General features: G+C 42.6%; 1 protein-coding gene across 4 annotated transcripts in view; it reads left to right on the forward strand.

Moving 5' to 3' along the window:
- Positions 1-27,590, forward strand: part of SMYD3 (SET and MYND domain containing 3) — a 1,185,047-nt gene that overhangs the window by 754,664 nt on the left and 402,793 nt on the right. For 3 of the 4 annotated variants that reach the window (XM_073545143.1, XM_073545139.1, XM_073545141.1), the window contains one exon: positions 13,880-13,990. The exons of the other annotated variant lie outside the window; for it this stretch is intronic. In XM_073545143.1, coding sequence (XP_073401244.1) covers positions 13,880-13,990 — 111 coding nt within the window. The remainder of the gene's footprint in view (positions 1-13,879; positions 13,991-27,590) is intronic. 4 annotated transcript variants of the gene reach the window in all.

The following is a 27,590-nucleotide window of genomic DNA, read 5'->3' on the forward strand; positions in this document are numbered from 1 at the left end:
GTCCTTCCCTAAAGTAGTTATTACTCTCTGTAATTCTCTCAGGTGGTGCTGTCATGGACGACCGAATAAAGTCTTAGTTACTCACCGGTTAACGGTATTTTTCGGAGTCCATGACAGCACCCGTATATTCCCTACCTTTAGTTTAATTTGGGTGCGCACTTCTTCCTCTTGTGTATGTCCACTGGTGATAAATAATTAGATAATAATAGTACTGTACATAAATCATGCATTAACTTTTGAGGTCCTCTTGTGCTCTGTAATCAAACTGATGCGTGGGAGAGGTGCCGCCCTTTTGTATCTGTAGGTTTCCTGTTCCTGAACGGACAGGTGGTGCTGTCATGGACTCTGAAAAATACCGTTAACTGGTGAGTAACTAAGACTTTCACATCTGGGGGTATTGCAATGGGAAAAGCATCACTCACTCTGACGCTGCCAATTTCTCCGCCAGAGAGTTCTACCTGCTGTCTTTGCATCAGGGCCTTGATCTCCTTCTGCAGGACTCGTTGTTCACTGGAACCAGCAGTCTCAGCCACCTGTTGCAACAAGACAATAACTTTGGAAAGACAATTTTCAATTACATTTGTACCAAGAGTCATCATGGGATTACATTCTCGTCGATCAATATCCACAACTATCAGACCTTGAGATTTTAACTCCACCCTCCCCACTTTAACAGTAATTTCTTTACATCCCACTTGTGGTAAAGACTGACCATTACTGGCAACCACTGTCAGTTCATCAGTTGGGCCACAGGTGAGTTCAGAGTCAGCCCAATACCGCTTATAGAGAATATTTGGCATAGTGGTCACCTGGGAGCCAGTGTCCAGCAAAGCGTTCATGGGGATGCCGTCAATCACCACTGGAAGGATCGGTCTCCCTCCAACATACTTGGCTCGCCAGTTCCTTGGGCCTTGTGGTCCTACTCCTGGGGGTTGGCCCTCTGCCCCAGGGGTTACTCGTTTAAAGGACAGAATCTTGCAAGATGACCTGCCTTGTGGCAGCGACGACAAATGGGATGTCCGTCCTGGTCATAGCGGTCGTTGTTCCTCCCTCGGAGTGGCGAGGTTCTCCTCCTCCGGAGCCACGGGACATCCTCTGGACTGGAAGCAAGCTGGATCTTCTCCTTGGAGGACACCTGCAGGGACTGCACGGTTTTAGTAAGTGCAGCCATACCTTTGGTCAACTCCTGGACCTGAAGACGCAGCTCTTCTGTTGGATCTTTATCCAGAGTCTGTGCATCAGCCTCCACAGGGATGGAAGGGTTGCTTCCTGGTGGTAGGTAATCGCTGGGTGCCTAGGGGGTGCTGGACGGCTGACAGTTGGTTCCTGCAGTACCCGAATAGCCCTGTCCTTGAAATCAGCAAAGTCCAGATCAGGGTTTTGTAGGTTTATGATGCGCAGCTGCGCTCTGTGGGTACTGGATAGGAGTCCTTCAATGAACTGCTCTTTTAACAGTTTGTCTTCCTCTTTCACACTGTCAGGATCAATTTGCTTGACGGCTCGCAGCGCCTCCTGCAGGTTAAGAGCATAGTCCCTTATACTATCCTGTACCTTCTGTTTACATCCAAAGAATCTCATCTTGATTTCAGCGGCAGTGCGGGTGTCAAAGGTGCTCCGTAGCTTAGCCAGGATCTTTTTAACAGTCTCTTTATCAGTGTCCTGCCAGGCTTTTACTTCTCTCTGTGCTGCACCTGTTAGCTGCCCAATCAGGATGTTCACCTTCTGGCTTTCAGATTGAGGATACACCTCAAATAAACTGCACAGTCTCTCTTTAAATTCACTCAGGGTATGCGACTCCCCTGAATACTGCGGTAGCCAGACTGCTCCCGGTATGTAGGGCATAGACAGCGGCATTATGGAGATCGCTGTGGTGGGTGCTACCAGAGCCACAGCCGCGTGGGTCACTGCATCTTGCGGTGCTGAGGGGCTGGCGGGGGCGTCCGCCGCTGCATCGGCGCTTGCCACAGACATTCTCCTTCCCCCTAGTTAACGGGTGCCAGGCCCAGGGGTTGAGCGGCTTATCGGCTGTAGGCCTTAGCTCCTCCCCTTCTCACGTGCTGTCCTCTCTTCCCGTGCGGCACTTCAATTCTTTGTGCTCTGCGGCAGGCTCCGCCCACGAAGGCCTGCCCCTTTTCTTCCCACGCGCGCCAGTCAGCGGGATAATGGCGGCAATGGCACCAATTTCGCACACAGTCTATAGCACACAACAGTCTCTGGCACACAGGACCCGGGGATACCGGGCTCCGTAATCCTATTCGTGACGCCAAAAATGGGTCGCCCTCCCAGGGCTGTGGGGTAATCGGTACCGGGCCGGTCTCTCAGAGGGGATTGTCACAGCAGCGGTGACCCGGTCCGTGGCCCTGGGCGCCCATGTAAAAGGGGTTGAGTTGGGAATAAAGTTTATAAGTGATTCGTGATGCCACCTGGGGTGTTCAGCAAGGGAGGTGTTAAGCAGACGCTGCACACAGATCCTCTGGGACAGATGGTGTAGTGCAGTTATGATGTTGTAGACCTCCACAGGTAGGGCTGTTGGTCCCAGGGCAGTGTAGTGGAATGTTTAGGAAGAGGGTGCAGTGTTTGGCACAGAGATGTAGCAGTGTTGAGGATGTTGCAGGAAGAAGGCAAGGATGCAACAGGTCTTTACCTTTACTTGGCAAATGCAGTCCAGGGTCCTGATTACAGATGGCACAGGAGCAGGCTAGCCTGGAAGCAACTCAGGAATCTCTCTATCAGATGGGTTGTGTAGTCTTCTTCCTAGCGCTGGCTTGAGGTACATGCAGTACAGTGTTACACTGAAGTTCCTCCTTCTTATCTTCTCTTAGAACTACCTCGTATGGCGGACAGCTGTAGCCCTCTCTCTTGGCTCACCCGTTGCTGTTGTGCCTCCGAGTCTTAGTTGGGAATAGAGCATTTACAGCTTCCTATTCCTCTGGTTTCTGTTGCAGGACCTTCAGTATCCATACAACCGTGGAGACCAGGCTCCAGATCATGCGCTATCACCGGGAGGGAGATCTCTTTCCTCAGCTCAACCTCCAGCTCCTTTCCACACGTCTACACTCATTGTCCTCCTCACACTAACTGACTCACTCCTTCCTGGCCCCCAGAGACAGCTCAGTTCTGGTTCAGAGCTCCCTCTGCTGACCTGGAGTGGGAACCATGTTGCATGAAAATGATTAACTGTTAGAGAGACCCTTCATTGCCTCCAAGCCTGACATCACCCTCCCTGGAGGAAGGTAATGCCACTGTGGCGACCATACTCCTGGGGGCGCCACAATAGTGTCTCTACACTGCTCTGTTCAAATGTTCTTTGGCGTATTTCACTACCTCCAGTTTAAAGGGAATTTTACATGAAATCCTTTTCTGCTTTGACATCTTTCCACAACTTTGGCAGATTCAGCAGGAGAGTATGGTACACTACAGAGTCTCACCCTTCAGATGACTCACCGGGATAAGATAATCTGTGAATTCAGGGCTTCCAGGGCCAACTACTCCACCTGTGGCATGCACACAGAGAGGAGGTATCAACAAGCTTAGGAGGATGTCAGTCCATTTTGGTACAAGGGCCAGGTGACAGGAGGGTCACAACCTGGCTTCTCTGAACATCTCCATAGAGCCAGTCGACCGGTGGGTACCATTCCTGGCCCCGACAATTGTATCCATGGTGCTCAGGCGACCGGTGGGTCCAAATCCTGACTACCTCAAATGTATCCATGGATTTGCGATGGTCAAAGGAGCAGATCTGTATTCTTTCAGTTAGGGCCGTGGTACCCTAAGCTGGCATCCTGTAGAATGACAAATCTGTGGAGCCATGATGTCTTGGCTACTGTCCTGTAGAGAGTCTCTGGTTATTTGGGATGTTTGGATGTCTGGATGTCTTAGCTGAAAATAGACGTCTGGTTTATTAAGATAAAATGCTATGTCCTCACACACGGGCAACATATTTCAGACACTGGATGTGTGATCTAAGCGTGGATGTTTCACTCTGAAATGTAGCGGTGTTTCAGAGAAAAACATTTCGTACTTTGGCTTCTCCTCTCCTGCTACCAGTGACTGACAAGTCTCTTCCTGTACATGCACGCAGGAAGTAAACTTTCACTCAATGAGAGTGGATGGGAAGAAGCCGCTGGGGACCCATCTGTCTGACTAGTCTGCAGTGCGGCTCGGTCCCTGTGGCTTTTAAGGTACTGTATGTTTTTCCCTGAAACGCCGCAGTATTTCAGGGAAAAACATAGGTGGTTGAAGTCATACACCCAATACCTTATACATACATGCTGCCTGTGCAGGATGTATCAGCATTCAAGTCCCCTTTAAAGATCCCATTGGCACCATTTATGTCAAGTGGTTGCCTTTGAGAACTATAACTTCTTAGCATGTCCTGCAGCTCCTATGGTATGCTGGGAGTTATAGTTCCCCATGTGTGTGGTACAGTGTTTTTATTTACTTTTTTATTAAAACTGTAATGCTTGCCTCTCTGGTTCTCTCTGCAGCTATGCTAGACAGAAGGAAGTAGGCAGTCTCCCATCCAGATCGCGAGGTACAGTGTCGTAATAGAGTGGTAGGGCAAGGGGAACTGTGCGTTGTTCTGTGTTGTTCCAGCTCTGCCTCACTGCAGTTCTTGATCTGGATGGGAGACCACCCACTTCCTCCTGTCTAGTGAAGCTGAAGTGAATTCATGTCAGCGCCGACACACCTGCCAACCCTGCTCCCTATCCTGTGACACTGCTCCATTGCCTCCGCCGCCCCCACCACAGCAAGCCAGGTACATTCAGACTAGAAGACACACACCATATTTTACCCCCAAATATGGGGTAAAAAAGTGCATTTTAAAGTCGGAAAAATATGGTATGTTAGTTTTGAAACCTTGCTTTGTAGATAATTTTTTTATCCATTAAAAGGTATCATGTCTACAATATCTATAATTTTGTTTGCCCTACTGAGAGCAATTAATTCATTTACTACGAAACAGCTAAATATGAAATAAGGAAAAGCAATAAAATAACAGAAGTCACCTCCTTAAGAACTACATTTAATCAAATCTAAGTTTCTGATCCAGTCATTTACTGACTGGAGAAAAATAGAGTTTAGTTTGAACTATGGATGGACTCTATGCACAGATTCATGGGCTCCTCACCAACCCTAGAAGAGATACAATCAAACTGCCTCAGCAACTGGGAAGTTATCCCTTATCCCACAGATGGGGAATAACTTTCAAGCTTGAGAACACCCTTTTAAAATAACATAAAACCACAAGCTTAGTTGGTTACACAGCCATACTTTATAAATCACGTGGATAACAGATCTCCCCAAGCAAAATATCTCCTCACCAAACACATTCTTAGAGAAAATGTAGACCATCACATCTCAAACTGTTACAGGCATTTATGCTTTTAATACCCTTCTGGAAGACTCATCAATGACCTGCCTCAATGAGGGGGAAGTAGGGTAAGCCAAAGTTCCTCTTTTTTTTTTTTTTACTGTGAAAAAATAATAAAACATAAAAAAAAATGTACATTGATATGGCTGTATTCAAATTGTCATATTGGCTTGTAAAGATGGCGTGTCAGTTGTATTTAATTTACAATTGCAAAATTGCTGTTTTTTTTTCCATTCCCCTTAAAATTTTGTTTTAGTATGTTATATATATACCGAAACCTAGTGCCATAAATAAGCCAATAAGCCACTCAAAAACAATAAGAAGCTGCCTGCGCAGCCTCCCCGCCTCACCGGAAATTAACTCATTACCGTGGTAAAATGACAGTTCATTTTTCCACACTGCCAAGTTCATTGCAGGTCAGGTTGGGAGGCTGCGCAGCATCAGTGATGTCAGCGCCGGAAAAAAAACGCAGATGAAGACACCATGATAGTTTAACATTGGGACGAATTCAATCTGATTTTTTATCGGATTGAATTCGTCCGATTTCATCGCAAGTGAGCATGAGCCCTAAGGCACACAGTAGCGATTCCTCACAGAAACAGTCCATGTGGTTTATTATACACTCATTAAACCACTGTAGGCCATGTAATATATCACAGACCTAACATATAGTCCATAGCACTTCACAGTATACGACTTTGAATTACGGTCCCTAAACACGCCGGACTCCTCTTTGTCCAGTTACCGTTGGCGACCGCACGCCTAAGAGTTCATAAACATCCACAGAACACAACAAGCACCAACAGTCTGTTCCAATGGCAGATACGTATCTGCCCTTACTATAACCCCCTTGTCTGGAGTTACCTCCTCGTCAGTATTGGCTTCTAGGGAAACTGGCTTACTAGGATCATCGTCTCATCTGATGCCTTAGGACAAGGGCACCCCCAACAGTCCAGACCCTAAGAAGGTCCGTAGCTTCCCCAACGCAGTGCCGTAACAGACTCTGCAAGTACATGGTCTCTCACTGTGCTATTCAGGAATCCAGTCCACCTGCAGGACCTTTCAACACAGCAACCATCCAGGTCCACAGTCTTTCCATGTGCTATTAAGGAATCCGGTCCCCTCACAGGACCTTCCAACATAGAGACCTTCCATGTACATGGCCTCACCATTTGCTCTTCAGAAAGTCCATCCACTCATAGGACCTTCCAACACACATGCCTGACCTCTTGCAGGACCTTACACCCTAGACCATTTGACCCAAACCACGGTCACATTATGTAGCTGTAACCACTACCATAGGTGGGAGGTGTGTGTGGTTAGCCAGTCCCGCCCAGCTCTCTGGCTAACACTGTAAGCACCCTTATAAACAAAAACAAAAGCTTGTAGAACTACAGGTCCCCCCTCTGTTCAAATTTGTGGGGTTGAACACTTGTCACAAACCAGGGGCCCCGAAACTGGGTAACCACGTCACCTTGTCTTACCAGTCGAGAGGGCCTTCTCAGTTGTCTTTGAGAATCAGCTCCTGAAGCATTGTCCATCACTGTCAATGTATCTCTCTCCGTGACCAACGCACCATCGGACTTTGTTGTTTCACGTTTCAGAGTCAATCTGTTGGGCCTCCCCCTCCCCCAGCAGTCTGTATGTAGGCCTCCAGCTTCCACCCTTGAGTCACAGTCTGTCTGTGTCACCAGACCCTTTTTAGTCTCCACATTTCTCAGGTACGCCCATTCACCCGACCTTTCTCTCCATGGTCGCCACCAATGGTTGGTGCGGTCATGAGACCCACCTACAGTCGAGCCTACTGTCTGGTCTGAGTCTGACTTACCTAATAGGTTACAGGGGCTACTGTCCATGTTCCTTAGCTTTGTACTGAGAGTAGAACTGCCACTTTCTTATTCTCGGCATCCTTGTCTTGCTGAATTACCCAGGCGTCTTCTTGCTGGCTGTCTTTGGCTAACAGCAATTGGAGGGTTCCTGCTGTTCCCTTTACCTTGGGTTGAAGGTGGCCACCATCTTATGTCCAGCAGCTGTTTATTAATCTGCAGTTGGTCCAGTCTTAGCTGCTCTATCTCCCTCAGGTATGTCACCCGATATTCAAGGAGCATTTAGATATAGAGTACGTAAGGCTATCCATTGAGCCGACAATGACAAACGCTACCATCTCATCTTCACCAGCTACCTGGGCTTCGTCCTCAGCTGGAATCCTCACTTTCACCACACCGGATTTATTCACGATTTCCTGCATCACTTTTCCACGTCTCCCAATGCCACTCCTCATCAGATTTCTGGGCACTTGAATGTTGTTTTTGACAAAGTCCAGCCGACTTTGAGCCTTCCTTGCATGCTCCAACCTTTGAGCGGCTTCCTTATTCCTCACCAGGATCATCTGTTTCATGCGTAGCCATTGTAGGTGCATATCCCTCAGGATAGCCACCCGTTTCACTGTGAATTCCCTAGTCGACAGTATGACCAACTGCTGAGTCTCGGGCACCCAGTGCACACTACACAGTTCTACTGCCTTTTTAAAGGGCTCATGCACATCCTCACTGGTAAATGCTTCTCTTTGGGTACCTCTATCACGCACTTAAAGAGTGAAGTCTCATTCTCTTCATGGATGGATGGCTTCCGCTTTGCCATGGACCTTTCCTTCAAGACATCTGTCACGACCGAGTCACTGTCTTGTTCTGCTCTTAGCGCAAACTCTTCCTCAGCTTTACATCCTTCCAGACCCCTCGCCAAGATGGGCATTGGCAGCTCCACCTCGTTACCACTCAGGCACTGCTGCGGTAAGTCTGCGACCTCCACCTCTTTCTCTTGTAGAGATTCTCTTAATGCTTCTTTGAGCACTTCCAGATCTTCCCTTAAGGCCTTGTTCACGGTTTGCCACATTGACAGATGACCCCTGAGCTCAGAAACGTCCTTCTCCAGCTCATCCACTCTGTGCTCAGCCGCTTGTCTCAGGACCCTTTCTATTTTGACATGCTCTTTTACTGCCTCTTTTAGCATCTCTATTTTGTGATTCTGTTCTTTCAGATGCTTTACTTCAGCCTGTAACTCCATCACTTTCTCCTTCTCACGAGACAACTCCTGGTGAAGTCCTGGAACTCCTGCGTTTTGTTGCAGCAGGTAATTTCCAGCTGAGACACGTATTCTGCATCTTCCTGCCGAGCCAAATGCAGTTTCTCCTCCTGCGCTTTCTTCTCTCCGAGCTGAGCCTTGACTGTCAAGAGCTGGGACTCCAGGTGACTCATCTGAACCAGCTGCGTGGAGTTGGCAGCTTCCACACTTGACACCTTCAACCTCTCTTGAGACTCTGCCTGGTCATCCTTAGGTACCCCTCCACTCTTGGTAGCTTCAGAGAACTCCACCTTCACATCTTTAATGCTTCAGGCTCCCCAGAGCTTTCGCTTTGAGGGGCACTATCGTTCCACTGCGTCAGTCCTGTGGACAGCACAACATCGTACTCTACCCTAGTGGTTGCTATGAGCAATGACACGTCACCTTCCTTCCCGACCTCTTCAGTGTCTGGAAGAGTACAAACAACCTGAATAAAAATACAAGTCACTGCCTTCCCCGTATTCATATCCTCAAAAGGTGCAAGTTGTTCAGCCTCTTTGCGCCCTTTACGTCTCCGGCGACAGGAGGAAGACTTGCCATTTGTACGTGGGTCAACCTTACTGCACTCTTTTCCCCTTGCGTTAGAGTCACAGTCTGAATTGGAGTCACCACCACTCACCCTGCCACCCTCGCACAAGTCCCCACTTAAGCAGGTGTCAGACTCCTTTCCTGGAACTACCCCGTTTCCAACGGTCACACGGTTGCGGCCACCATCATGTCACTAAGTTGGGCCCGTGCACCATTCCCCTCGGTCATGCTAACTTAGGACTGTCAACTCTAGGGGGCGCATTCTCCACATCATTACCTCCGACACACATTAACTCTACAGACACTTCTTCCTTTATCCACCAGTCCCACAGGGCTTCCAAGTCCTGACCTATTACCATAGTGTACAGCAAGTCCGGGACTACCAACACTTCATGAAATGTGGACACCTCAGTCACATCAATGTAGAGGTAGGCTGTCAAAGCTCCTTTATCATCCCCAACAGAGCCATTCACTCTCGGCCCCATCCCAGGCAGCACAGAATGTTCAGGAGGGGTCCTCAGCAAAGACACTCCACTCTCCAGGTCTATCAGACCCATCACCCATTCTCCATCCATCCAGAAGGGGCACTGACATGTCAGTTCATTGACCGAGCTATCCACGGTATAGCATGGACCTGCGTATCAGGAATTTTGCTGCCCCTGGCTACAGTCCAATGGCGCATTCACCACCGCCCCTTTTTTTGCCACCATCCCTATTTGGGTTAACACCCACTTTTGTGACTCCACTCCTTTAGGGTAACCATCCCTGTTTGGGTCACCGCCCCTTTTGAGACTACCGTCCCTGTTTGGGTTACCGCCCCCTTTTGGGAATCCACTCCTTTTTGGGCAACATCCCTGTTTGGGTCACCACCCCCTTTTGGGAAACCACCCCTCTCTGGGGTACACCCCATGGATGCCCCCACGGCACTCTCAGTCCCCAATTAGCACAGTACTGTTATGTCTCTGGGCTTTCACTGGCCCTTTAAGAGTTTTACGGCCTGGACCACCATTGTCCTTTTACGACACCTCACCAGCTCTTGCTGGCACTGCCACAGCTCCTGCTGCAGCCACTAGCTCTCCTGGCACCTCCGGGTGCCGCTTACAAGCCACTACTGCTGCTCCTGCAGCCACTCTGCAAGGCTCCGCACCGCTCTGCCAAGCTCTGTCTGGCTCCTCACCTCTCTGCCAGGCTCTGTCTGGCTCCGCAAAGCTCTGCAAGGCTCTGCCAAGCTCTGCACAGCTCTATACAGCGAGGCTCTGCATGACTCAAAATGGCTCTGCGGACCTTCAGATGGCTCTGCGGACCTCCAAGCGGCTCTGCAGACCTCCAGACACCACAGGAAACTTTGTAACCCCGCTGAGTTACAGCTAGACGCTTGTAATCTTCGTGGACCCGCTGATCCACAGCAAACTTTGCTACCCCGCCGAGTTATCGCCAGAAGCTTATAATCTTTGTGGCCCCACCGAGCCACAGCAAGCTGTCTTGAAATATTTTTGGTGAACCATTGCCCACAGTCTAGCACCATATGTAAGACAGCGCTCACTGTGTTTGTTGGGGGTCACTCGCTTGGCAACGGGATTAAGGCACACAGTAGCAATTACTCACAGAAACAGACCATGCGGTTTATTAAGCACTCATTAAACCACTGTAGGCCATGTTATATATCACAAACCTAACACATAGTCCATAGCACTTCGTAGTATACTGCTTTGAATCATGGTCCCTAAACACGTCGGACTCCTCTTTGTCCAGTTACCATTGGCAACTGCATGCCAAACAGTTCAAAAGCATCAACTGAACACAACAAGCACCAACAGTCTGTTCCAATGGCAGATACTTATCTGCCCTTACTACCCTTGTCTGGAGTTACCTTACAGGAGCTCCTGCTCTACATGCTGACTCCTTGTCAGTCCTGGCTTCTAGGGAAACTGCCTTACTGGGATCACCGTCTCATCCGATGCCTTGGGACAAGGGCACTCCTGACAGTCCAGACCCTCAGAAGGTCTGCAGCTTCCCCAACACAGTGCAGTCACAGACTCTGCAAGTACATGGTCTCTCACTGTGCTAATCAGGAATCCAGTCCACGTGCAGGACCTTCCAACACAGCGACCATCCAGGTCCACGATCTCTCCATGTGCTATTCAGGAATCTGGTCCCATCGCAGGACCTTCCAACAAAGAGACCTTCCAGGTACATGGCCTCATCATGTGCTCTTTAGGAAGTCCGTCCACTCGTAGGACCTTCCAACACACAGGCCTGACCTCCTGCAGGACCTTACACCCTAGACCATGTGACCCAAACCACAGTCACATTATGTAGTTGTAACCACCCCCATAGGTGGGAGGTGTGTGTGGTTAGCCAGTCCTGCCCAGCTCTCTGGCTAACTCCGTAAACCCCCCTTTTAAACAAAAACAAAAGCTCATAAAACTACAGGTTCCAGAGCAACATTTCTGGCTTAAAGCATAGAGGACCTCCCCCTCTGTGACACATACCGGCCATTTACCACAATGCCGGTCACTGTCTCACAGTTGATAGACAGCGAAGAGAGAGGAGATGTAGGGCAGTTCAGACCTATGGCGAGCTTGTGGCTCACAGTGATAAGTTAATATTGTACTGTTATGGAATGGCAACCAGGGCAATGAGTGACATAGGGTGGAGGCATTGGTGTAGCCACTAGAGTTGAGCGACTTTGGTCAGATCGGGTTTCATGAAACAAAATTTGTTTCAAATGAAACTGGTCCGACTAGGGAAAAAAAGTCGGAGTTTCGTCCGAAACCCGACCCCAATGCAAGTCAATGGGAAATAAAAGTCGGCATTGAGCGGATGACACTGGTATTTCGGAGCAATACAGGTATGATATTGGGAGATGTGTGTACTTTTGACTGTCATCTGCATGGAGATGGTACTGGAAACAAAATTACTCCTAGGCAAGAGCTTTCTATCTAGTAATTACAAAAGTCTTGTAGAAGAGGTAGCTAAACACCTGGTATCATAGATAATTGACATCCTGAATTACTACAGAACATTTTTGCTGTGGATTACAGTGTCCCTAATCTAGCTATATCAACTAATCTAAACTATTATTTTTATTTGATGCTTTTTTAACTCTTTACTATTGGAAGCTAATTCTTATTATATTTTAGTAAAAAATAGTGTAGTATAAACTTATTAGTACAGTCTATTTTTTTACAATTTGAGAAAGAAAAAAGCAACAACTGGATGCCGATCAGTGATGTGCATCATGATCAGTGCTCAGCAACTGTAGGACGCACACATGGAGGTGGTGCTCAAGGTAAAAAAATGGACAGGAAAAAAAAGCCCTAAGTCAAAAGTGAGCATGGATGCCGATCACTGATGTGAATCACTAATCAGTGGCTCAAGATGCATGCAAGGAGGTGGTGCAAGAGGTGGGAGAAAAAATGGACGGGGAAAAAAAGTCTTGGATGAAAGCGAGCAAGGATGCCGAATAATCATGTGTTTCACTGATCAGCACTCTGCAGCAGTAGGATGCATGCTTGGAGGTGGTGTAAAAGAAAAAAAACTGCCAAAAATTTAGGGCTCCAAGTACTGATCTGCAATCAAGTACTGATCAGCGACAGAGTACTGGTCAGCGCTTGGAGGCAGAAGGAGGGCTGGTGAAGGGGTTAGGGAGAGAGTGAAAAGGGGGGGATGAGGGATTGGGTTGGATTGGAAAAAAGTGGACAGTAACAGGTCACGAAGGTCTTCTTTCTTTATTTCTTCAAGACTTCAATCAGCAGCAGCAACAGCAGAAGTGGTGGTACAGACTAAACTCGTCTGTGGCCCCACAAAGCCCAGCAGATCCACAGCAGAACGACACAGTGACCGCTCTGCACATGTCTCCAAGTTGGAATGAGACAGTGCAGAGCAGTCACTGTGAGGTCAGACGGCATTGCTGCTCACTCATTGGTGTGATAGGACATCATCATTCGATTGCACCAATCAGCGCTGGGACTGCTAACTCTGCGATTGCCTAGCTCCAGCCCATGATTGATTATAGTACAAATCATAGCTAGACTTCAATGTATTTCAGGCAATTTCATTTGCTAAATTGAAATTGCTATGATTTTCTGAGATTGACAGTGATCGTAGTTGTGGGAGGGTGAAGGGTCGGCGAAACCCCCCAAGGCGATGATTCCCCGTGCCCGCCTATCAGAAGCAGCCGGCACAGAAATTGCATCCAATATTGCTATCTTAACAAATATGTTCTTGAATTGAAGGATTTTGATTTTTTCCTGTCTGTAATACTATTTTGAAAAGAAAAAAAAGAAACGGCAGGCACCTTTTTCTGAACCAAAGGTTCCCATAACGTAAATTTACATCAATTTGCGGGATCCTCTTTCCAACCACAACGTAAACTTACATCAGTTGTCATGAAGGGGTTTTCCCATGAACAAAGTACATTTTAATCAATAGATTTTGGAATAAAAATAAGGTCCACAATTGGATGAATTAAAAATATTCCCGTGCTGAGGTAGTCTTAGTATAGTGCCCCTGCTATGTACTGTGTAATGGCTGTGTCTTTTGGACGTGTACGCAGCCTTTTGTATATGAGGTGGAGGATTTGTTCACAGAATTATGAATCTCGGTCTTAATATTATGTTCAATCAGTTGTGTTTTTGGGTTTAAATAAAATGCATTTTGTTATTGCATTTTGTTATTTTACGTGGTTAACCTACTGTCATTTTATACACCTATTGTATGGTTTTACATGAATATCTTTTTTTATTTCATTGTTAAAGTAAAAAGCTAAAATAAAGGAACATGATATGTTTTATCAGTTATATAATTTTTTATATATAAATGTTGACAATGTTGCACTTTTTTTCATATTCACAGCTCACTATAAGTTACATGGATGTGAAGATGCCTTCACATATGCGTCAAATGCAGTGTCAGCGACAATACTGCTTTACCTGTGATTGCCATCGCTGCATGTCCAAAGATAAGGTAGATTAAGAACGTACTTTGTTTTTACTTGTAAATTGTAGGCTTTGCATTATTACAAGTGTTTCCTCCCACACTCCAAAGACATACTCATAGGGAATCTAAATTGTGAACCCCATCCGGGACAGGGATGATAATGTCTTTAAAGTGCTGTGGAATTAAGGGCACTATATAAATGAGTAAAATAAATAAATATCACTAGGTCGACTCTAGGTGATCAGTGAAGTTGTGGCAGCCATCTATTTAAAGTTGTACTGCAGTTCCTTTCACAACAGGAGGCTGAGAATGCCACTATGCTGAGTAAAAAGCCATGCTTACTGATGCACAAGCAGGTTCACACTCCAATTCCCTGCATTATGCAGAAGCCATAATTTCATCTTTCATCCGATAACTTCCCCAGTGCTCCAACACTGCTGCTTGAGTGGTCTCCAGTATGGCTGCCAATATAATTGTTTATCTTTTTGGGCAACCTATCCAAAAATCAATACACTAACATTTTTACAGACTTTACAAAACTATAATAAATCATTAATAGTTTAACTTATAGAAGTTTACAGCGCAGGATAATGATATGAATACATCAGCAGCATTCAGTTTAAAATGAGAATAATTTCAGTCATAAGAATGTGTACAAACTCCTCCAGATTCAATTCATGGACACATCAGTTTTTTTAAGGATGGGATAAAGAATGTGTACTATTTTTTACAGACTGTCCAAAAGTTTCTGGACAGTTGGTAACTTTGGTCTTCAAGGCCTCTGGCCGGACAGGGTGGAAGTGCTGGATAGGTTTATCTGTTGTTATTTTGTGATTTTATATTTTCTCTCTTTGAATATATTTTTACAATCCTCTTCAGTGTGTTTCACGGGGCATATATGTTTTTATTATTTTTTGTGACCAGAAGTTACTTTGAAGTCCATGGTGCAATAAAAATTGAGCTACATACAATTCCTTTTGGTTGGTGGCATTAGTATGAAAGTTTTTTGGTTAGTGGCATTTTTTAAAAAATGCAACATGCTCCATGTATGGCGTTTACATGCCACTTTCCCGACTGAATAATCTTTTTTTATATATGTGTATCACTACTAGGTAATGTAGGCCAATGTGTATGCTAAGAAAGAAATGGCATCATGGAAATAGATAATTGGTAATTCTGATTCTCATTCAATTAATTAATTGTGTTTTGTTTCTGAAACAAATTGACATTTCCCTTCTATACAGATTATACAGAACTGGGGGAATAGTGAAAGTAATTACAATGTCACATTTGAGGCAATAACATAATAATCATAGATTTAGTTTTTCAGAGAAGAAAACCCATTAATTATACAGCTGCTGCTTCGTCCCTATTAAGCTTATTTCTTCCTCGCCTGAAAAATTCTAGGCATTAAATATTAAAGCTTTATATATATATATTATAAAGCACATTACTATTCACTGAATAATAGAGTATTTATTGCAGTAGTACAAATTAGACATATCTTTGATATATTATTTTGTCACGAAAATATGTGAAAAATATTATTAGGCCATAGAGTTAGAGGCATGTTGTGATGAATATGGTGATTTTGTGTTTTGTCATTAGCATATAGCCATCATTGTGGCATGACATGCACACAACATTGAGCCAGTCAGGCTAATCAAAAGAAGAATGGGAGGTAAGGAAATTTGCATGCCTCCCGTCCAGTGGTCACCGATTACTGACCTGGCCATTGCATCAGAGACCAGGGAATCAATTCTCCCATCCTCACTTGCGGCATATTACGATACTTCATCAGGTCTACACATTTAGGACTTGTTTGCTTTTTAGCCTCTCCTCCTGTTCAGCGATCTCAAATTACTGACCTGGCCGACGTATCGGAGACCAGCAAATCAATTCCCCCATCCCGACTTGCGGCTTATTACTATACCACATCAGATCAACATATTCGACTGTTTACTATATCAGCCCTTCCTCCTGTCCAGCTGTCACAGATTACTGACCTGGAAGATGCATGGGAGACAGCAAATCAATTCCCCCATGCCTCTTGGTGGCGTATTACATTACTGCATCAGATCTACATGTTCGACCGATTTACTAAATCAGCCCTTCTTTCCTGTCCAGCTGTCACAGATTACTGACCTGGCTGATGCATCAGAGACATGCCAATTGATCCTCCCATCTCTTCTTGCGGTGTATTATTATACTGCATCAGATCTACATGTTCGACTGGTTTATTAGGTTAGCCCTTCACAATCCTCCTGTTCAGCTATCACAAATGAGATTTGTTAAAGAACGCAATGGATGTTTGAAATGCGTAGCTGTGTCTACACTCATGATGGAATCTAATTTTTAATCCAATACATTTTTCCAAGCTTGGAAGCTGGATCATCTCCTCTTTTTCATCACAGATTACTGACCTGGTTGATGCATTGAGACCAGTGAATCGATTCTCCCATCCCTACTTGTGGTATATTACTACACTACTTCAGCCCTTTTGGGACATTAATTGGCCAGAGCTAGCAGACTCATTTGCATTACAGAGTTACAGGGCAATTTCATGAATGTACCTACACCCAGAAGCTGGCATAGGTTGGGAAATCTTACAAAAGAAGTGACACCAGCAAATTGGAAGATTCATAGCAAATATTGTTGCATAGATCTCCACTCTATTTTTGTTTAATTGCCCGCCATTAGGATATCGGGAGAAAAATAATCACCAGGAATGAGATTTACTTTTACACACTTTATGAAATTAGTAGGCAAATCAAATCTTTTATTACAGCAAATCAGGTGAATGTATTCACTCGTAAGGAATCCCTACCCAAAGGGACTGTAGCATGTTATTCAGGGAATAGGTTTGACTTACAGTTCCAGTACAACTGCCTATTTTCAGCCCTATAATCTGTACAATTTTTATTAACACATGAATGCTCAATGTAAGCATTAGCTTTTCATGTATGATGGCTGTTCATGAGTTTATGAGCCTGGCTGTCCTAGGTATTGAAAAAATACATAATTAGAGTGCAACCATAAGTTTGGGTATGATGTGACCCGAACTGGGCCATGATTTCAACCCCATTAATCATCTTTGGGCTCAACTAGAATGGAGACTGTGAGCCAGGCCCAAACTTCAGTTTCTGACCTCAAAAATGCTCTTCTGGCTGAATGGGGATAAATTCCAACAAAATCTTGTAGAATATTTCACCAGAAGGGTGGAAGCTGTTTTAGCTGCAAATGAGAAACCAACTCCATAACAATATCTACGGATTCAGAATGGGATGTCATAAAAGCTTCTGTCGGTGTAAAGTGTAGTTGTCCCAATTCTTGAGAGATTGGTCATCAGCAGACTATATTTGTAGCAAATATCAATGAAATATAAACTTAACCCATTCATGACATCTCGTCAACTTACTTCATATGCCAGCTTCCTGATTTTGATGCGGGATCGCTCGCTGAGCCTGCATTTTTCCCCACACATGATGGCTGATTTAATCAGTAATCACATGCCTCTTACAGCCGCAGGTGGAGTGGAGCAACACCCATGGTTATTAACCTGTTAGATCCCGCTGTCAATAGCTGACAGCAGCATTTAGCACAAGCTGACAGGGATGTGCGCCATTCCAAGCTCCCATTGGTGTGCCTGTGATGAGAATGTGAGATGCTGATGGGTTGTCATGACAGTCAAGGGTCTGCTGAAGACCTCTGTGACTGTTATCATGATCCTCCTGTGAAAGTCAGCCCGTGATTTCCATTCATAGGAGATCATGATTTTCTTTATGCAAGGTAGTACTGATGCCCTGCTTTCTATAGCACAAGCGATCAGATGATCATAGCTTCAAGTCCCCTAAGGAGACTATTGAACTCAGTAAAAAGTAAAAAAAAAAGTTTTTAAAAATATGAAAAACCAAAACAAACTTTCAAATCACCCCTTTTGTCATATTAACAAAAAACAATTAAAAATGCACATATTTGGTATCATGGTATTTTTAAGCGTGCGATCTATCCAAATATAAAATTTATCAGATCAGTAAAGAAAACTCAAAATACCCAAATTACGTTTTTTTTGGCCGCCACAACATTGCAATAAAAGGCAGTAAGAGGAGATCAAAACATTGTATCTACCCACAAATGGTATCAGTAAAAATGTCAGCTCACAGCAAAAAATAAGCCCTTACATAGCTCCATATCAAGAAAAATCAAAACGTTATGGGTCTTGGAAAATGTCGACAACATTTTTTTTCTTGCAAATGTTAAAATTTTTTTCGTCACTTAAATAAACAAATTTAAAAAACTATGCATGTTTGATATTCACATAAAGAATCATGTTTCCAGGTCAGTTTCTAGTGAACATGGTAAATAAAAAAAAAATTGTGACATTTCACAGTTTTTACAAATTACTTGGATTTTTTCCCCCATTTTCCAGTACACTATGTGGTAGAATGATTAGTGTCATTCAAAAGTTCAACTTGTCCTGCAAAAAAAACAAGCAGAAAAATAACAGTTATGGCACTGGGAAGGAAGGAAAAAATGAAAACAAAAAAAAATGGAAATTGACTATGGCATGAAAGAGTTAAGGGGATTACCTCAAAATACATGTGTATTCCCTATTCAGAGTTTAGGTGATATTCGTTTTCTGCAGTCACACTAATAAAATCCTAGAGATCACTAGAGCACAACTTCTTAAGAGGAGTGTCTGTAAACGGAACCAAAAATATTGGTGGAAAGTTTGACAACTATGAAGAGACTTTGGGTCTAGATAGCACAACATTGATCTATTGATTATATTTTACAGCAAATTGTACCCACTTATAATACATGCATTCGTTTTTTAAATACCAAGCAATGAACAAATGCTAAGTGACTGTATGTCTAGAAAATATAAAGCTATTTTTAATCTTTTGAATCCACATCATTGTGTTTTCCTATATTGTGATATTTCTTCTGGTTCTTCATCCATTAGACCAACATAGCGGCAGCTTAATACGAGATATAGTAGCTTTACATTTCATATAGAATTTCACGCAACAAGAAATAAAATGAAGCTACAGCAGATTCAGCCCCTACGACGTGTAATACATTTCCCTGCCAATACCGTTGTCGTCATTAATATGTATAACATCCTTACTTCTTGTCAGTTTCCATTTTGTACAGGCAGTCACTGATTAGGTCGCAGGTAGCATACACAATTAGACAACCCAAAAAACTGATCAGATTTGTCTGTGCCCCTTAGCCTTAGCAATCTACTTTAGTGAGACAAGCGATCACTGTGCTGACAAGTCTGATGCCCAAACTACTTCATTAGCCAAACCTAATAAAATACCAAATTGATAGAAAAATACTTCTGTGGCCAAAGCACAGTGAATTCACATGGAGATGATGGCAATTTTTTGAATAAAGTTAACAAAAATGTAAAATTAGATTTATTTGTTCCAGACATTTCCAACATAAAATGCAGTTGACATGTCTGCAAATATTACATCAAATTATATTCAGCATTTATTATCCCCCCAGCAATTAGCAATCTCTGCAGTGTAATTATTGGAACATCTGATGGCGAAGCTGGAGCACATTTACGTTTAGCTTCCTCTTTATTCCTTGTAATTACTACCAACCTACTTACATCTAAAAGCATTGACATTTTTGTGCGGCAGTTTTATCCATTAATATTCTCTAAATTTTTAGGTTATATGTATGAACTTTACTGACTTAGGACAGAGTCTTAAAGGAGTTGTTCACTACTGGATGATCCCTTTTTAATGTCCCTAATGTGCCTGGTAAATTAAAAACACTAATATTTACCTCACTGTTGGCTGCTGCTGAGTTTCACTGGATTACCAAAATGGCAATCATGGTGGCGTTAAAGGGAATCTGTCACCTATTTTTAGCCCAACAAGCTGTGGCCACCGCCATCAGGGGCTTATCTACAGCATTCTGTAATGCTGTAGATAAGCCCCCTATGTGACCTGAAAGATAAGAAAAACAAGTTAGATTATACTTACCGGGAGGCACAGTCGGGTGTGGTGGGTGTCGCGGTCCGGTCACATAGCTGTCACATGACAGCTATGTCACCCCCCCTGGGACAATGTAATGAAGTTAAAAAAAAGTGTAAAAATAATTTTTAAAAAAATCACTAAATAAATTTAAAAAAAAAAAATATTCCCTAATAAATTTATTTTTTGGAAATAAAAAAAAACAAACAATAAAAGTTCACATATTTGGTATCGCCGCGTCCGTAACAACCCACCCTATAAAACTGTCCCATTAGTTAACCCCTTTAAAAATAAAAATAAAAAACGAAGCAAAAAATAATGATTTATTATCATACCGCCGAACAAAAAGTGCAATAACGCGCAATCAAAACGACGCATATAAATATCCATGGTAATGCTGAAAACGTCATCTAGTCCCGCAAAAAACGAGCCACCATACAGCATCATCAGCGAAAAAATAAAAAAGTTATAGCTCGCAGAATAAAGCGATGCAAAAATAATTATTTTTTATATAAAATTGTATTCATTGCATAAAAGCGCCAAAACATAAAAAAAGACATAAATGAGGTATCGCTGTAACCGTACTGACCCGAAGAATAAAACCGCCTTATCAATTTTACTGCACGCGGAACGGTATAAACGCACCCCCCAAAAGAAATTCTTGAAATGCTGGTTTTTGTTCATTCTGTGTCCCAAAAATCAGAATAAAAAGCGATCAAAAAATGTTACGCACCCGAAAATGGTACCAATAAAAACGTCAACTCGTCCCGCAGAAAATAAGACCTCACATGACTCCGTGGGTCAAAATACGTAAAAATTATGGGTCTCAAAATGTGGTGATGCAAAAACTATTTTTACAATAAAAAGCGTCTTTTAGCATGCGACAGCTGCCAAAAATAAAAACCCGCTATAAATAGTAAATCAAACCCCCCGTTATCACCCCCTTAGGTAGGGAAAAATAATAAAATTTAAAAAAAAATGTATTTATTTCCATTTTCCCATTAGGGTTAGGGTTAGGGCTAGGTGTGTGTTGGGGTTAGGGTTGGAGTTAGATTGGGGAGTTTCCACTGTTTCTGCACATCAGGTGCTCTCCAAACGCAACATGGCGTCTGATCTCAATTCCAGCCAATTCTGCGTTGAAAAAGTCAAATGGTGCTCCTTCCCTTCCAACCTCTGCCATGTGCCCAAACAGTGGTTTACCCCCACATATGGGGTATCAGCCTACTCAGGACAAATTGCAAAAGAACTTTTGGGGTCCAATTTCTCTTGTTACCCTTAGGAAAATAAAAAATATGGGGCAAAAATATCATTTTTGTGGAAAAAAATATGATTTTTTTATTTTCACGCCCGGATGTTATAAACTTCTGTGAAGCACTTGGGGGTTCAAAGTGCTCACCACACATCTAGATAAGTTTCGTGGGGGGGTCTAGTTTCCAAAATGGGATCACTTGTGGGGAGTTTCAACAGTTTAGGCACATCAGAGGCTCTCCAAACGTGACATGACACCAGCAAACCATTCCATCAAAGTCTGCATTCCAAAACGTCACTGCTTCCCTTCCGAGCCCCGACGTGTCCCCATGCAGTAGTTTTCTCAAATAGATGGGGTATCGGCGTACTCAGGACAAATTGGACAACAACTGTTGGGGTCCAATTTCCCCTGTTACCCTTGGGAAAATAAAAAAATTGGGGACTAAAAGATCATGTTTGTGGAAAAAATATGATTTTTTTATTTTCACGCCCGGGCGTTATAAACTTCTGTGAAGCACTGGGAGGTTCAAAGTGCTCAACACACATCTAGATAAGTTCCATGGGGGGGTCTAGTTTCCAAAATGGGGTCACTTGTGGGGAGTTTCAACAGTTTAGGCACATCAGAGGCTCTTCAAACGCGACACGACACCCGCAAACCATTCCATCAAAGTCTGCATTCCAAAACGTCACTACTTCCCTTCCGAGCCCCGACGTGTGCCCATACAGTAGTTTTCTCCCACATATGGGGTATCAGCGGACTCAGGAAAAATGGGACAACAACTTTTGCGGTCCAATTTCTCTTGTTACCCTTGGGAAAATAAAAAAATTGGGTACTAAAAGATCATGTTTGTGGAAAAAATATGATTTTTTTATTTTCGTGCCTGGGCGTTATAAGCTTCTATGAAGCACTGGGGGGTTAAAAGTGCTCACCACACATCTAGATAAGTTCCTTAGAGGGTCTAGTTTCCAAAATGGTGTCATTTGTGGGGGGTTTCCACTGTTTAGGCACATCAGGGGCTTTCCAAACGCAGCATGGCGTCCGATCTCAATTCCTGCCAAAAAAGCCAAATGGCGCTGCTTCCCTTCCAAGCTCTGCCATGCGCTCAAATAGTCATTTACACCCACATATGGGGTATCAGCGTACTCACGACAAATTGCACAATAACTTTTAGGGTCCTGTTACCCTTGGAAAAATAAAAATTGGGGGTGAAAAGATCATTTTTGTGGAAAAAATATGATTTTTTAATTTTACGGCTGTACGTTATAAACTTCTGTGAAGCCCTTGTGAGTTCAAAGTTCTCACCACATATCTAGATAAGTTCCTTGGAGGGTCTAGTTTCCAAAATGGGGTCACTTGTGGGGGATTTCCACTGTTTAGGTACATCAGGGGCTCTCCAAACGTGACATGGCGTCCGATCAGAATTCCAGCCAATTTTGAGTTGAAAAAGTGAAACGGCGCTCCTTCCCTTCTTAGCTCTGCCATGCGCCGAAACAGTGATTCCCCCCCACATATCAGGTATCAGCGTACTCAGGACAAATTGCACAATAACTTTTGCAGTCTAATTTCTCCTGTTACCCTGGCTAAAATAAAAAAAATTGGACCTGAAGTAATTTTTTTTGTGAAAAAAAATGAAATGTTCATTTTGTTTTAAACATTCAAAACATTCCTGTGAAGCACCTGAAGGGTTAATAAACTTCTTGAATGTGGTTTTGAGCACCTTGAGGGGTGCAGTTTTTAGAATGGTGTCACTTTTGGGGATTTTCTCTCATATAGACCCCTCAAAGTGACTTCAAATGTGATGTGGTCCTTAAAAATAAAATTGTGTTGCAAAAATGAGAAATCGCTGGTCAACTTTTAACCCTTATAACTTCCTAACAAAAAAAAATGTTGGTTCCAAAATTGTGCTGATGTAAAGTAAACATGTGGGAAATGTTACTTATTAGGTTTTTTGTGTGCTATATCTCTGTGATTTAAGGGCATAAAAATTCAAAGTTGGAAAATTGTGAAATTTTCAAAATTTTTGCCAAATTCCATTTTTTTCACAAATAAACGCAAGTTATTTGAATGAAATTTTACCAATAAAATGAAGTACAGTATGTCACGAGAAAACATTGTCAGAATCACCAGGATCCATGGAAGCATTTCAGAGTTATTACCTCATAAAGGGACAGTGGTCAGAATTGTAAAAATTGGCCCGGTCATGAACGTGCAAACCACCCTTCGGGGTGAAGGGGTTAAGGGATCAGTCTTGGGGCTCTTGCAGTTGACCGTGTTATCGATCCGAGAGGGATCTAGCAAAACATAAGATCGCACTCAGACCTATGTCATTCTATGGGGCTGTGCACATGTCAAATTTTTTTCTCCGACTGAGCCAGCCGAAGGAAAAATTCACTGCATGCCCGCGTTTGATTGCACTTGGTCATATAAGTCAATAAGTCCATGGAAACCTTTGGACTGCATTCAGATGACATCAGAGTGTAGTCCTTTTCCACCAACTGATAGAATGGAAAAAACATTTTTTCTCCTTCTTCTGTAAGAGAATCGGATCACACTATGCTCACACTCTCAGTTTCATCAGAATGTGATTTGCATAATGGATACTCTTGGATGAGAGATTACACGCTTGTCTACACCTTCCCTTAGATCCAGTTACTGCTGTTAGAGGTGGATGCCAGATGTATAGCACAGCTGGTATGATTCATATGAGAAGGAAGCTCAGCGACCTCTCCGTGCATCAGCACCAAATGTGTGATGTGCATGAATGTGTCAGCTAAGGATATGGATACCTTTTTTAAATCCCTTCCAGACAAGTCCAATTTCTGTTTTTTTCGTTTTCGCCTTCTTCCAAGAGCCAGAACTCTTATCTTTTGTCCACATAGATGTATGAAGGCTTGTTATTTGTGGGACAAGTTATACTTTTTAATAACACCATTCATTTTACAAATACCAAAAGACTGACCGTCACTTCCAAACAGAAAGCAGGTGTGAGCAGGTGCTTACTAAGAGTAGCCTTCTCCATATATAACCAACAAATAAAGTAGCACTCTGTAGTGCCATAGCATGCAAACATGAAATATATGAAAGGTGAATTGCATTACTGCACTATACAATGTGAAAAATTGAGAATACTTAGTGCTTAAATTGGTCAATTCATGTGTACCTTGCAGCCACGATAAGGTGATTCTTGTTGCTGGGAACCTATCTATTTGCCTTCTTCCAAGAGCCAGAATTTTTATCTTTTGTCCATGTATATGTATGAAGGCTTGTTATTTGCAGGTTAAGTTATACTTTATAATACCACAATTCATTTTACCGCATTGTGTAAGGGAAAACGGGAATAAAAAAATCCCAGTGCAGTGAAATTGTGGGAAAAAAAAACAACTCAATTCTGACTTTTTTGAGGGAATTGTTTTTACAGCGTACATTGTGTGGTAAAAATAATCTGTCTATAAGATTATGCTCATCATTACTATTAAGGCGATACCAAACTTGTCTAGTTTTTATTATTTTAGTTTTTTGTTAAAAGAAAATCATTTTTCAAAGGAAGAAAATGATCCAATACCACATATGTGAGTGGCAAAAGTGTGCATATGTGAACCTCTAGCATTAGTACATATTTGAAGGTAAAACTAGAGTCTGCTGTTTCAGTTAATGGCACAACAATCTGGTGTGAGTGGGTGATCTGTTTTCTTTAATCCCTCTCTGCGTGCTTCCCTGAGACCCTCATAACAACGTGATGTGATCGCGTTGTTCTGAGGGCCTCCTTCCTGCAGGGCCCCGTCCAAGATGGCCGCGGGGTCCTGCAGGGAGGTGGCTTGTCAGTGCTCTGCAAACTGTCAGATCAGTGATCTGATATAATACAGTGTTGTCCCACCCTGGGACAATGTAAAAAAGTGAAAAAAAAAAAAGTAAAAATATTTTTAAAAAAATTCCTAAAGAAAAAAAAATATTCCCCAATAAATATATTTCTTTATGTAAAAAAAGAAAAAAACAATAAAAGTACACATATTTAGTATCACCGCGTCTGTACTGATCCGCCCTATAAAACTGTCCCACTAGTTAACCCCTTTAGTAAACCCCCTAAAAGGCGAAAAAAATGCTTCATCAACATACCACCAAACGAAAAGTGGAATAACATGCGATCAAAAAGATGGATATAAATAAACATGGTACCGCTGAAAACATCATCTTGTCCCGCAAAAAACGATCCACCATACAGCATCATCAGTGAAAAAATAAAAGTTATAGCTTGCAGAATAAAGTGATGCAAAAATAATTATTTTTTATATAAAATTGTTTTTATTGTATAAAAGCGCCAAAACATTAAAAAAAATGAAGTATCGCTGTAATCGTGCTGACCCGAAGAATAAAACTGCTTTATCAATTTACCACACGCAGAACGGTGTAAATGCCCCCCCAAAAGAAATTCATGAATTGCTGGTTTTTGTTCATTCTGCGTCCCAAAAATTGTAATAAAATGTGATAAAAAAATGTCATGTGCCCGAAAATGGTGCCAATAAAAACATCAACTTATCCTGCAAAAAATAAGACCTCACATGACTCTGTGGGCCAAAATATGGAAAAATTACAGCTCTCAAAATGTGGTGATGCAAAAACTATTTTTTTGCAATAAAAAGCGTCTTTTAGCGTTTGACAGCTGCCAAACATAAACACCCGCTATAAATAGTAAATCAAACCTCCCGTTATCACCCCCTTAGTTAGGGAAAAATAATAAAATAAAAAAAACATTTTTCTCCATTTTCCCGTTAGGGTTAGGGTTAGGGTTGGGATTAGGGTTAGAGGTGTGTTAGAGTTAGGTTTGTGGTTAGGGTTATGGTTGGGATTAGGGTTAGGGGTGTGTTGGAGTTAGAATTGGGGGGTTTCCACTGTTTGAGCTCATCAGGGGCTCTCCAAGCGCAACATGGCGTCTGATCTCAATTCCAGCCAATTCTGCGTTGAAAAAGTCAAACTGTGCTCCTTCCCTTCCGAGCTCTACCATGTGCCAAAACAGTGGTTTACCCCCACATATTGGGTATCCGCATACTCAAGACAAATTGCACAATAACTTTTGGGGTCCAATTTATCCTGTTACCCTGGGGAAAATAAAAAAAATTGGACCTGAAGTAATTTTTTTGTGAAAAAAAGTTAATGTTCATTTTTTAAACATTCCAAAAATTCATGTAAAGCATCTGAAGGGTTAATAAACTTCTTGAATGTGGTTTTGAGCACTTTGAGGGGTGCAGTTTTTAGAATGGTGTCACTGTTGGGTATTTTCTGTCATGTAAACCCCTCAAAGTTACTTCAAATGTGATGTGATCCCTAAAAAGAAAATGGTGTTGTAAAAGTGAGAAATCGCTGGTCAACTTTTAACCCTTATAACTTCCTAACAAAAGAAACTTTTGGTTCCAAATTGCGCTGATGTAAAGTAAACATGTGGGAAATGTTACTTATGAACTATTTTGTGTGCCATATCTCTGTGATTTAAGGGCATGAATATTCAAAGTTGGAAAATTGCGAAATTTTCAAAAATTTTGCCAAATTTCCGCTTTTTTCCCCACAAATAAACGCAACTCATATCAAATAAATTTTACCCCTATCATGAAGTACAATATGTCACGAGAAAACAATGTCAGAATTACCAGGATCCATGGAAGCGTTCAGAGTTATTACCTCATTCAGTGGTGAGAATTGTAAAAATTGGCCTGGTCATTAACTTGCAAACCACCCTTGGGGGTAATGGAGTTAAAAAAAACAGGGATCTAACAAAGTCTAATCTTCACAGCACAGGTTTTTGGAAATGCATCACGAAACGAACAAAGGAGATTTCTGAGAATCTCAGAAGAAAATTTGTTGATGCTCATCAAGCTGTAAAAGAGTAACAGGTTACAAAACCATTTCCTAAGGGCTTGGGCTCCACCAATCCACCAAACTGAAAGCAACAGTTCACTTACAAAATAAACAAATGGTTCCTCTTTCCCATTTACAGACCACCACACAGGACAATAGCTCTGTCCACAGCTCTGAGATTTTCCTTCTTACTATCCCTTGGGCGCTAGTGTACAGTATATTCAAAGGTTCACATACATTTGCTTCATTTAAAAATCACAAAGTCTAACATTTTTGATTCATTTGTTTTATTTGTTATTATTTATCTACTTTTAAGAATTTAGTGTGAATATCTCATATAGTTTTAGGTCAAATTTACTGTTTGTAGAAATATTGAAAATGCCAGAGGGCTTACAAACTTTCAAGCACCATGGTAGGTATGGCGATTTAATATCATTTGTATTTTTGTAATTTAGATTGTATTTGTACATGTCAAAAGTATGTGAATTGTCCTGACTGCCAGAGGTGCAAAATGTAAAAAAAAAAAAAAAATTCT

Source organism: Dendrobates tinctorius, unplaced genomic scaffold (genome assembly GCF_039654945.1).
Source record: "Dendrobates tinctorius isolate UK_male_01 unplaced genomic scaffold, ASM3965494v1 ptg000140l, whole genome shotgun sequence".
NCBI lineage: Eukaryota > Metazoa > Chordata > Amphibia > Anura > Dendrobatidae > Dendrobates > Dendrobates tinctorius.